General features: G+C 49.9%; 1 protein-coding gene across 1 annotated transcript in view; it reads left to right on the top strand.

Annotated features, from left to right (window-relative positions):
• The first annotated feature begins 2,308 nt into the window (after nucleotides 1-2,308).
• The window catches only part of LOC142774241 (polycystin-1-like), a 36,952-nt gene continuing 26,950 nt past the window's right edge, over nucleotides 2,309-12,310 (top strand). The window contains exon 1 of the mRNA XM_075874630.1: nucleotides 2,309-2,538. Within this exon, the coding sequence (XP_075730745.1) occupies nucleotides 2,309-2,538 (230 nt within the window). The remainder of the gene's footprint in view (nucleotides 2,539-12,310) is intronic.

Raw genomic sequence — 12,310 nt, 5'->3', positions numbered from 1 at the left:
GCGTGCAGCGGAGGCGAACGAGCGTATCAAGTCATGTCACACGTGAGACAAGAGTGCTATCTGGCAGTTTTCTTGGAAAACGAAGCACACGGCTCTGAGCCCGTCTCAGAGGTGATGAGGTGTAGAACGAAAGGCGACGGGCTGGTGTCACCACTGTGTTGTCTTAGCTAAAGTCCCATTAAGGGACTTTAGTCTGAGCAAAGCGTTGGAAACACTCGCCTTTTCGTGTAAGTGTTGCATAATCAGCTAAGCGTGATAAACGCTGCAGTCTTTAGAAATAATTATGTATGCCTTTTATAGTAAAATACGCACATACAGAATATATACGTGTTGTTATGACGCCTCAGATATTCGCAATAATTGCTTTTTAATTGACAATCGCACATGTACGAATGCTGAACCTTGAGCATCATTGGTGGGCGCTGCGGATCTGGTCGGCCGTTTGAGCCTATCGGCTGGTGCCGTTCAGAGTATCCTAAACCGTTAGAAGTGAACAAACAGACAAATGTACAAACAGACCAAAATTTTTCCGTTGAAGGTCCCCGAGAAAGACTATCGTCTTTAAAGAAGTGCTCAAGGTCACAAGGTGCGGTAGTTTCTTTGCCCTGCCATCCCTCCATGCTTAGATTCCAGCGCTTTCGTCGGGACGAGAGAAGAGATAATGCAATTGCAGCATGCGACAAACCTTTGTAACTCCACTCGCCCTGGACGGATTCTTGAAAGTTTTTGCGGCGTTGAATTCGTGAGGCAATAAGCTCTTCTAGTGAAATCATTCCATGGTTACTTGAAAAAGTGTTTCAGGGCCCCTTTAACGCATTTCGTTCGACAGGTGTCACGACGAAGACGAGCCCATTCGACGATAATAGCGTGTGCTGGTCCTATCTATGTGTGCGTGTTTGTGTACGTGCGTGTGTATGTAATAAAACATATTAATAAGTATGCACGTTGTGGTTGGATTTTGCATTAAGGGCTGGATTCCGCTATCGTGTTCAACTTTTATTTTTAGTCTGTGTATTGCTTGTTTTTACAATGTACAATGTGACACCACTCCTGTAATAATCCCAGCACAAGATTGACAGTATTCTGAATAAATAAAGACAATGCTGAAGGATCCCCCAGTTTTTTGAGAAGGTAAATCACAAAATTGTATTATAATCGTCAGTGTATGTTTGTTTTTCTTTGGGAAAGGCGAGCGCCTGTTTTGTTGTTCGAAGGAGTCTTGACGCAGGTTATCTTTCGTTGTTTATTCATACATGTCCCCGCTTTACCCTGAGGCGTTACAGCTAGTGGGGGGGGGGGGGGGGTTACCCAGTAGAAAAAAAAAGAACATCTTCATTCACACTGTACAGTTGCTCAGACTATTCCACTGCCTATTATTTAAAAAAAAATAATAAAAAGAAACATGGAGGAAGAGGATTGAAAGAGAAAGAACAGGGAGGTTAGCCAAAAGAAACATGACATATCCACAAAGTGAATGATGGTGAGTGAGTGAACCAAAGAGATCATTCGGCGTTAGCAATATTGACCCGAGACATCAGCCATTCACGCATGTAAACGAGTGCCAAGCGGCTTACAGTCATACACAATGAACAATACTGCTATGTTGTGTTGACATATGAATTTCGTTTTTCCCTAATTGTTACTCCTTTTTGGTATCGGATCTAACCTGAAGTTGGCAAAGACGAGGTCTGGGCACGTTCTCCTCCTGCTGGCTCGTTGTTTCCAGTCATACGAAAGTCATCGTAGAGCATATTGAGACGTTATCTACTGCACAAGCCTGTCGTCTGTGATCACCATCGTCATCAGCATCATCGTCATGACGTATCTAGTGGGTACCTTGCATGCGCTGTGCCCTGATGGCAGAAAGAAAATGTGTGGTGGGAAACGCGCTTGTTAATCATCATCATCATCATCATCATCATCATCATCATCATCACTATCGGCGGCGGCGGCGGCTACGGCGCACGATGTCAAAGCCAACAGACAAGCCTCCCCAACAGAGACCTTTGCCCCTGAAAAAATTGACTTTGCGTACAGGTTCGTCCTGGCTTGGCATAGTCTTATATTTCATCTGTAATCTGTATACGTCAGATACATAATATGGCTGCTTAAAGAAGTTATATAGTATCTTTCAATTCTTTTTTATGAAACATCTGAAAAAAAAAAACTGCTTCAAGAGCAATTTTCTACGGCTGGACTACAGTGACTCGAAGAGCAATTCCTCTTTCGACTACGACCGAAAATCGAGTGTCATGGCACCTCCGTTCACTTCTTCCGTAGTGGGTATTAGTCAAGAGTCGCATACGCAATGTTCCTCTGGCTCGTGTGGCTGTGGCTGCCGACGGGATGGTCCCTGGACACTCAATTCGTGCCCCACCCGCTTCGCGGGAGCCACGTCAGGGCGACGCGCTTCCGGCCCGCCCTGGTGCTGAAGCAGGCATGTGACGGGGCAAAGTTCGAGTACGCCTACATCTGCGTCTACGACGGCGTTCGATGGAGTGATGACAGCGACATCTTCCTAGTGGTGCCCACTCAGAGGTCGGTGCTCGATTGACAGTAGTCAGTTCGGCTTATGTTGAGTGGATTTCGGCTCTCCTATTTCGGCGAATCACTCGTGAACACAAGAAATTCCACAGCAAATATCTTAGTCGAGCTTTTCATGTCGCGGGGTTGTGGTAGCGCTTGTCGCGTGGCCTTGTATTGTAGCGACGTGAGGCCAAGAAGGAACTGGTGAGCGGTGAGTGCTGCGAGAGGTGAGGGCTGGAAGGTGTCGAGGACGCGCTGCAAGAGGTAAGGGCGAGGGCTAGGGTGGAGGATGTCCAGGGGTGAACCTTCGAAAAACGCGCAAAGGTACAGGGCAGTGAGGCTCAGTGGAGTGTAGAATAGCATGTCAGGGTTCAGAAGCTTGCACTTTCAAGATAGCGAACGAGTCTCATTCTCCCGATGAACCAACTGCCCGATGTGATCGTCAGCCAGAACTGACGCGAGATCGGGCATGTCTTCGCCGAGAGAAATGCAATATTCACGCAAGAGGGGTCTAAGATAAGAGCCAATGAACAGATCGCATGAAAAGAATAAAAGACCAGTTCAGCCTGATGGAAAGGCATAATATTCTCTGGTTCGACGGCATCCTCGAAGAGGAGCTGTGCCCCGCCGTGGTGGTCTAGTGGCTAAGGTACTCGGCTGCTGACCCGCAGGTCGCGGGATCGAATCCTGGCTGCGGCGGCTGCACTTTCGATGGAGGCGGAAATGTTGCAGGCCCGTTTGCTCAGATTCAGGTGCACGTTAAAGAACCCCAGGTGGTCAAAACTTCCGGAGCCCTCCACTACGGTGTCTCTCATAATCATATGGCAGTTTTGGCACGTTAAACCCCACTTATCAATCAATCAAGAGGAGCTGTAATCTGTTCAGTATTCCGGTAACGCAAAGGCTTAGCGTAATAACGAATGGCATGTGCCGTAGCTGCTACCTGGTGAAGCGGCGTCATCCACTGAGGATAAAAAAACAATGAGCAAATACGTAATTACCCCAGAAGGTTGGCGTATCGGGCTCGTTAATACTGGACGATCAGATTACTTCCGCGCTATTACGTTTCTGACGTAATCTACATCCGCCGAGATCACAGGATCGCCAATCAATTAAGCCTACGGCGTCGGTTATTTGGGTATGTGTCTCGAAAACGGTGCCGAAACGATTGATTGATTGATATGTGGGGTTTAACGTCCCAAAACCACTATATGATTATAAGAGACGCCGTAGTGGAGGGCTCCGGAAATTTAGACCACCTGGGGTTCTTTAACGTGCACCCAAATCTGAGTACACGGGCCTACAACATTTCTGCCTCCATCGGAAATGCAGCCGCCGCAGCCGGGATTCGAACCCGCGCCCTGCGGGTCAGCAGCCGAGTACCTTAGCCACAAGATTGCCGTGGCGGGGCGGTGCCGAAACGACATACACTTTCGTGTCGAGTCTCCAGGGTACTACTCTGAAGCAAACAAATACTGTTCGGAGCTGTAGGGAGCTGCTGTAGCGCGCACCAACAGCCACTTAGTAGATTATAAATGGAAAGCGATAGCTTCTTTCCGGCGGTGTGGCCATGTTTTCAGGGCACGCGCGGACGCGCGGTCGGCACATGGAATTCCTGTACACACTAGGCATGTGTGCCCGACAAGCTAGAAACCTCTGTAGGCGTGCGCAGGGTTCCCTTTCAAAGAGGGGGGGGGGGGAGGGGTGTGAAGGTTTGTCACTTTGTCACTGCGTGCGCCCCCCTTGACATCTCTCCTATCTCAGGCGACAAGGGGGGGGGGGGATCTGCGCGCTTGTGCTTGTATTTGTTTACAGTCGCTTGTCGGGTTTATCCTTTTTCGCAATATTCTATTTTTCTCAGCAATTAGATCATCACGTTCAGTAATAGTGCGTTTGTCGACAGCTAGTTGCGCGATTGTCGATCACTGTGTAATTGAGTGCTGAACTCAAACATACGTAGGAGGAATCAAAGAGTAACTTTAGACATGTGCTGATAACGTTCCGTCAACCGAGTAAAATAAACATATGCTTTCCTACATAGCTGCGCATGTTCTCACTGAAAAAAAAAATAATTTGTGACGTTTTTGCAATCTCCTTTAAAGTTTAGTGACATTTCTTTAGCATAACTACAAATGTTTTTCGGAAATGAAAAATTGCCTTAATTTCTACGTCTTTTTAGCTCCTTCATGAAAGTCACCACGCTCTTTTGTTGGACTTCTTTTACAATGTTTTTTTTTTCATGTTTGCTCTAGCATCTGGTAGCTTTTGTCCTCATTCAACACACGAGGCCAAAACTTTGAAGCGTCATGTTTTCATGTCTTCAAGATGTTATCAAAAGCGAAATCAGTGCATTTACTTCCAACCAGCACAGAACACTGTACACAAAAAGTGATCACAAATGATTCAACTCAGCTTGATTGAGTTGATATTTAAGTGGGGTCTGACGTCCCAAAACCACCATATGATTAAGAGAGACGCCGTAGTGGAAGACTCCAGAAATTTCGATTACACACGGGCCTACAGCGTTTTCGCCTCCATCGAAAATGCAGCCAGGATTTGAACCCGCGACCTGCGGATGAGCAGCCGAGTACGTTAGCCACTAGACCACCGTGGCGGGGCATTCAACTAAGCTTTGCAATCACAATTTGACCAGAGAAGCTGTTCTTGGTCTTTTTTTTAAATACTGGGCGGATTTTGGATGCCTGCACCACGATATAATTATGACGCATGCCGCAATGAACGGCTTCAAAAATTTCGACCAACTGGTCTCTTTTAATGACAACCACTACCGAGGTTGAACCTGCGACCTTCAAGTCAGCAGCAGAGCACCATAATCACTGTTTCACCGAGACGGGCAATCCGTTCCATTCCTTGAGGTTTTCTTGTCCAGATATGCCGTCGTAAATATTTCATAACAACGGGATTTACCACCAGAAAGTAGTTTAATCGCACCATCGTTATGTGACACTGCTCCCAACTCACGACTACGCTCAATAGTGTTTTTTCTACCCTGACAGAACTGCACTGGTGTGTTGTTGGTGAGAAATATACAATAAACCCCCACGGCGGTCTAGTGGCTCTAAGGCACTCAGCTGCTGACCCGCCAGTCGCGGGACCGAATCCCGGCTGTGCCGTCCACATTTTCTATGGAGGTGGAAAATGTTTGAGGCCCACATGTGCTTCGATTTGGGTGCACGGTAAAAAGCCCCAAGGTCGAAATTTCCGGAGCCCTCCAATACGGCGTCTTCCACAATCATGTGCTGGTTTTGGGACGCTAAACCCCAATGATTATTGACTATTATTATTGTGACGGTGCGAGGTCTTGTCTTACAGGATAGCGTCCACCGAGAATCGGCAGCCGAACAAGATGTCTGAGTTGCCTCTCGCGCAAGCGCCTAACGCACAGGCGTCTTCTTCATCTTCGCTAAGTGCCACGCTTGCTCCTGTCGATGATGCACCGTAACATCACTCCCCCGCGGCGGAAGCGCGGTCACGGCGCTTAGTACGGCGGCGACGAACGAGGAGGGTGATACGGTTTGAGTCTGGAAACGTGTACAACGTCTGTCTGGAGTTAGGTGGTCGAAGAGGCATTGTTTATGAGTGCGATCTCGTAGCTCACGTCACTAAGTTGTCGTAACACCTTGTAGGGGCCATGGTAGTGTGATAGTAGCTTCTCTGATAAGCCGATTTGGCGGTTTGGTGTCTAGAGACGTACCAGACACCCCGGCGAGAAGTGCACGCTTTGGTGGCGACTTTCATAGCGGTCTTTTTGGTGCGCTTGCGACAAGTGCAGCCGATCATGGGCAAGCTGACGGGCTGCATGGGCTCGAGAAACGACATCGCTGGCGTACTCAGTAGACAAGGGGGCAGCCGAAGGAAGGAGCGTGTCCAACGGGAATGCTGGATGTCGGTAAAATAGCAAATAAAACGGCGAATAACTAGCTGTGTCTTGCCGTGAAGAATTGTACGCGAACGTGACAAAGGGGAGTGTTTTGTCCCAGTCACGGTGATCTGGCGAAACGTACATTGACAGCATCTGCGTCAGCGTTCGGTTCAGACGCTTGGTCAATCCATTTGTCTGTGAATGATAAGCGGTGGTACAATTGTGCTCAGTGGAGCAGGCGCGGAGAATGTCATTCACAACGCGTGAAAGAAAGTACCTTCCTCGATCAGTAAGCAGCTGCCGTGGAGCGCCGTGATGAAGAATGACTTCATACAAGAGAAAGTCAGCCACGCCAGTGGAACAGCTTGTCGGCAGTGCTTTAGTGATGGCAAAGCGTGTGGCGCAGTCTGTGGCGACTGCAACCCATTTATTTCCGGAGGTGGACGTAGGAAACAGGCCCAACAGGTCATGGTCAACACGGAAGAATGGTTCCGTCGGTATGTCAATGGGCTGTAGGAGGCCGGACGGTAGCACAAAGGGGCGCTTGCGGCGTTGGCAGCGGTCGCAAGCAGTGACGTAGCGAACCACAGAACGATACAGTCCGGGCCAGAAAAAGCGACGTCACACACGATCGTAGGTACGAGAGACGCCTAGGTGACCGGCTTTAGGTACGTCATGTAGTTGTTCGAGAACGCTGGTACGCAGGTCATGGGGAAGCACGAGTAGTAATTCCGGGCCACCAGCGTTGAAGCTGCGATGGTACAGAATGTTGTCGTGCAGTTCGAACAGGCGAACGGAAGGGTCTGTTGGAGCAGAGGTCAGACGCTCGATGATGGAGAGTAACGACGGGTCACGTCGTTGTTCGGTGATGATGTCACCCAAAGCGTGGATAGAGAGAACGCAGGGGTCTGAATCAAGGTTTGTCAAGTCGGGCGTTTCAACCGGATAACGTGACAAACAGTCTGCGTCTGTGTGCAGGCGTCCCGACTTGTAGTGGACCACGAATCAGTATTCTTGCAGACGGAGCGCCCAGCGACCAAGACGTCCAGATGGGTCCTTTAGCGATGACAGCCAGCAAAGAGCGTGATGGTCCGTAACAACGGAAAAAGTTCGGCCATACAGGTAAGGCCTGAATTTCGCCACGGCCTACACTAAAGCTAGGCATTCACGCTCAGTGATGGAGAACTTCCGTTCGGCAGGTGAAAGAAGACGACTGGCGTAAGCAATCACGCGGTCCTTCCCGTGCTGTCGCTGGCCAAGGACCGCTCCAATTCCATGGTCACTGGCCTCAGTCCGAAGCTCTGTAGGTGATGCTGGGTCGAAATGGGCCAGTATTGGTGGCGTAGTCAGCAGATGGATAAGAGCCGAAAAGGCGTCCGCTTGCTTTATACCCCATGCGAAGAGAACGTCCTTCTTTAAGAGATCAGTAAGCGGTCGAGCGATGTCAGCGAAGTTGCAGACAAATCGACGAAAATAGGAACATAGCCCTACAAAACTTCGGACGTCTTTGATTGAGCGTGGTTCAGTAAATTATTGTACTGCTCGCACCTTTTCGTGATCTGGTTGAACACCATCGGCACTGACAAGATGGCCGGGTATGGTGATTTGGCGACGTCCGAAATGACATTTTGCAGAATTGAGCTGGAGAGCAGCTCTTCGAAAAACATCCAGAACGGCTGACAGACGTGTTATATGGCTGTCAAAGGTAGCTGAAAAGACGATGACATCGTCCAAGTAACATAAGCAGGTGGACCACTTATATCCTCTGAGAAGGGAGTCCATCATGCGCTCGAAAATTGCCGGCGCATTATACAGTCCAAACGGCATGACTTTAAACTGGTAGAGGCCGTCGGGCGTAACGAAAGCGGTTTTTTTACGATCCATGGGGACGACGGAAATTCGCCAATAGCCGGACTGAAGGTCGATAGACGAAAAGTATTTGGCACCATGGAGGCAATCGAGAGCTTCATCAATCCGAGGCAAAGGGTAGACATCTTTGTGGGTCACTTTGTTTAAATGGCGATAGTCCACGCAAAAGCGCCAGCTGCCATCCTTCTTCTCAACGAGCATGACTGGGGAGGCCCAGAGGTTGGATGAGGGTTCTATTACGTCTTTAGTAATCATTTTGTCCACTTCATTTTGAATTCCTTGGCGTTCCTTGTGAGATACGCGATATGGACGCCGCCGTATAGGACTGGCTTCACCAGTGTTGATCCAGTGAGTCACTGCAGTTGTTTGGCTGAGAGGGCGGTGGTCAAAGTCGAAAACGTCTCTATATGATGTTAGAAGACTACGGAGGCTGGCAGCTTGCACCGCAGTGAGGTCGGGAGCAATCATCTTGTTAATGTCATCGGCAGGCAGAGTGTAATTGCGGCCAAGGCAAGGGGATGTAGTATCGGTGTCTAAACCAGTAACGCTGCTGCTGTCAAGTGGAGATAGGGTGGCCAAAGACATGTCTTGCGGAATAACTTGAGCCAAGAGACTCACGTTGAGTAGTTGTATAACCACTGTGTTATTAGCGACGGTGACAACAGTGTGAGCAAGGACGACGTCTCGGGTAATCAGTACGTCGACTATAGGAGTTACGAGGTAGTCACCATCGGGCACATGGCGTGAGCATGACAAAGTGACATATGTAGCAGCTTGCGGAGGCAAGCGAACATGGTGACGAAAGCATAAACGGGGAAAATAGTCAGCTGCAAAATCGGCAAACTGCGGCAGTTCAAGCTGAAGAGCACCAGTGGCACAATCAATGAGCGCAGAATGAGGTGACAGGAAGTCCAAACCAAGTATTAGGTCATGAGGACACATTTCAATGACGGCAAACTGAACTAATGTAGGATGACTGGCAATGGACACACGGGCCGTGCACATCCCTTGAACATCAGGGGTCCTCCCATCAGTGACACGAAGTTTGTGGGAAGCGGCAGGCGTGAGCACTTTATGTAGGTGTCGGCGAAGGTTCGCGCTCATTACAGAAATGTGCGCTCCAGTATCTATAAGGGCAGAAATAGCCACACCGTCAACGCCAACGTCTAAGAAATTTTGTCTCGTCGGAAGCGTCAAGAGAGGATTTGTGGAGGGAGTCGAAAATGCAGCGTCACCTCCGGGCGCTGCACCGTTTAGTTTTTCGGGTAGGCAGGAGCGGGGTTGAATGGAGACGACGGCCTGTGAGTCTGCGGTGAGCGAGATGACTGGCGACGTCCTGGAGGCGAACGCGACTGATGACCATGCGGTGACGGAGATCGGCTGTTGAACCTTCTGTAGTTGTTTTGCGGAGAAGGCTGCGCGGCTGACGCGAAGCAGGTGCTGTCCTGTCGGTAGTGAAGTTGAGATGAAGTCCGAGGTGGCGATGACCAGCGGTAATTGCAGTAACGGACGACATGACCGATACGGTGGCAATGAAAACAAATTGGTCGATTGTCGACAGTTCTCCACGCAGCAGGGTCACAAGATCGGGCCGTAAACTGCTGCTCGTGATAGGACGAGCGTGGACGCCATGAAGCTCACTGCGGGCTGGGCAAAGCGCACACCGAGGGAATACCTATGCTGGCGAGTTCTTGGCGGACGATGGCTTGAACCATGTTAGCAGTGAGTGGGGTCGTGTCACTTGCAGCGGTATGAGCCGGAGCAGAGGCAATTGCTTCAAGTTCGCGCCGTACAATTCGGGTCACCTGATCCGATGAATCTAGAGATGGTGGCTGTGTTCTTGCACGGTCTTCGCAAGATGATGTTGCAGCCGTATTCGGAAGGCGGGTAAACACGCTGTTAATCCACCGGCTCTTCGCTTGCTCAAAGCGCCGACATTCTTTTATAATGGCGTCCACTGTCGAAATATTTTTGCAGATGAGGAGGTTGAATGCGTCATCCGAATCCCCTTAAGAATATGCCCAACCTTGTCAGCCTCCGGCATCTCGGCATTTGCTTTGCGACACAACGACAGCACATCTTCTATATAGGAGACGTAAGACTCAGTCGAGGTCTGCGCCCGAGACGCGAGCATTTTGTTCGCGGCCAATTTTCTTCCAATCGGCTTTCCGAACAAGTCCAACATTTTCTCCCTGCACACTGCCCAACTCACAAGTTCTGTTTCATGGTTCTCATACCACGATTTGGCGGTTCCCCTAAGATAGAATAACAGGTTTGCCAGCATAAGAGTCGGGGCCCCATCGGTATCGAGTACTCACACGTTCGTACTCTGCCAGCCAATCTTCAACGTCAACTTCATCGGGATTGCCAGAACCGCTGAACGTGCCAGGACCCCGCGGGGGTTCGAGCAGGAAGGTTGTGGTCGCAGAAGGAGATGTAGTTACCGCATCATCTCCGGCCGCAGGAACACCAGGAGCGGATGCAGACGCCGTACTCTCCGTCATCGTTGTGGAATGACCCTTAAAACGTCGGCCGCTGTGAAGTTCCGTTGCGAGGCGGTTGCCCAGCACTTCCACCAATTGTGATGGGGCGAGGTCTTAATTTACAGGGTAGCGTCCACCGAGAATCGGCAGCCGAACAAGATGTCCGAGTTGCCTCTCGCGCAAGCGCCTTTCCCACAGGCGTCTTCTTCATTTTCGCTAAGTGCCACGCTTGCTCCTGTTGATGATGCACCGTAACAATATTGAGAAATCACAATAAATGCACTTGGCACAGGAACGTGCATCATGTAACACTTGCGGCATTACGGCGGTTACAGCGCACAAACTCACGGGACGAAGAGCTCTTCGACAGTGCTCGACAAACGACAGTGATCTTCAAACAGAGCGATCAGGTGACAAGAGAACTTGTGGAAACATTCTATACATATAAAAATAAGGAGTCCTGCGTTAGTCAAACATCGATATCTTCACATGAAAATGAAGAAATCCAAATTAGTAGCATGTTTGTTTGCATTGATTTTCGGGGCGGGTGCGTAGTTACCCGTACCGCGAAATATTAATGACGTCAACACGGTCCCTCGCTGGCCCCTCTGCGCATGTTCTGTGTGTTTACCTTATGTGTGAAGATAATTTGTATATTTCAATAAATCTTCAGTTGATAGTAAGCACTTGTTTGTGTCCCTTCTCTTTGTACCGTAAGGTTCTGCGCAGTTACCGCCCATAATGTATCGCAACTAGCCCCACTATCAGTCTTACTTGCGGCATGCTTGATGGGCAGCGTTTACATGAACTCGCAATCGCAACTAAAAAAGTTGGCACGACTTACCGGTTGCCCGAGAAGCAATGAAGGGACACGCCGCGCCGTTTTTAACGAGACGCCAGCATTAAAGCCTAGTTCACACTGAAACATCCGCTTTCTACAGCGACCGAAATTCCCCTGCCGCCGAAACGCAGCGTCGTTCGCACTGGACGCGCCCCGCGCCGCCGAATATGCCATCTACTACGGGGCGAACGCGGGATGGATGCGCTGTCACCCGGTTGTTGTCGCGGCTCGCAAACGCTACTACGCTATCCGGTGGTGTATACTTCGACGATTCTCGTACCCAAGAAGTAAGAAAAGACAGTACTGCTTACTTTGCTGGCAAGTGGCTGTCTTGTAATGCACGGAGAGCAGAAACACCACCGACGCCGGCGTCGGTGGGTTCGTTTCGCTCTGCAAGACCGCAACAAGCTCGGTCACGACAACAGCAAGCTCGGTCACCTCTTCCACAAAATACGGACACGAAGTAGGCAAAGAGTAGGTTAAACTCCCGTTGGTTTCAACATTCAGTTACGTACACTGCGGCATAACAAGTGAGTAGGGCTTGGCCGCCGTTTTTCAAAATTCTTTGACTAGCGCTCCTATTGGTCCGCGGTGACTGATTTGACGGCAGACGCCGCAAAAATTGGTCCGAGAGCGATCGGCGCGGAGAGGGCCCTTTCGGCGGATCTCGCCACCGCCGAACCGGATTCGGAGCACTTTCGGCGGCCG

This window comes from Rhipicephalus microplus, chromosome 10, assembly GCF_043290135.1.
Source record: "Rhipicephalus microplus isolate Deutch F79 chromosome 10, USDA_Rmic, whole genome shotgun sequence".
NCBI lineage: Eukaryota > Metazoa > Arthropoda > Arachnida > Ixodida > Ixodidae > Rhipicephalus > Rhipicephalus microplus.
Note: the sequence above shows the minus strand (reverse complement) of the source record. Positions and strands in the feature narration are given on the sequence as shown.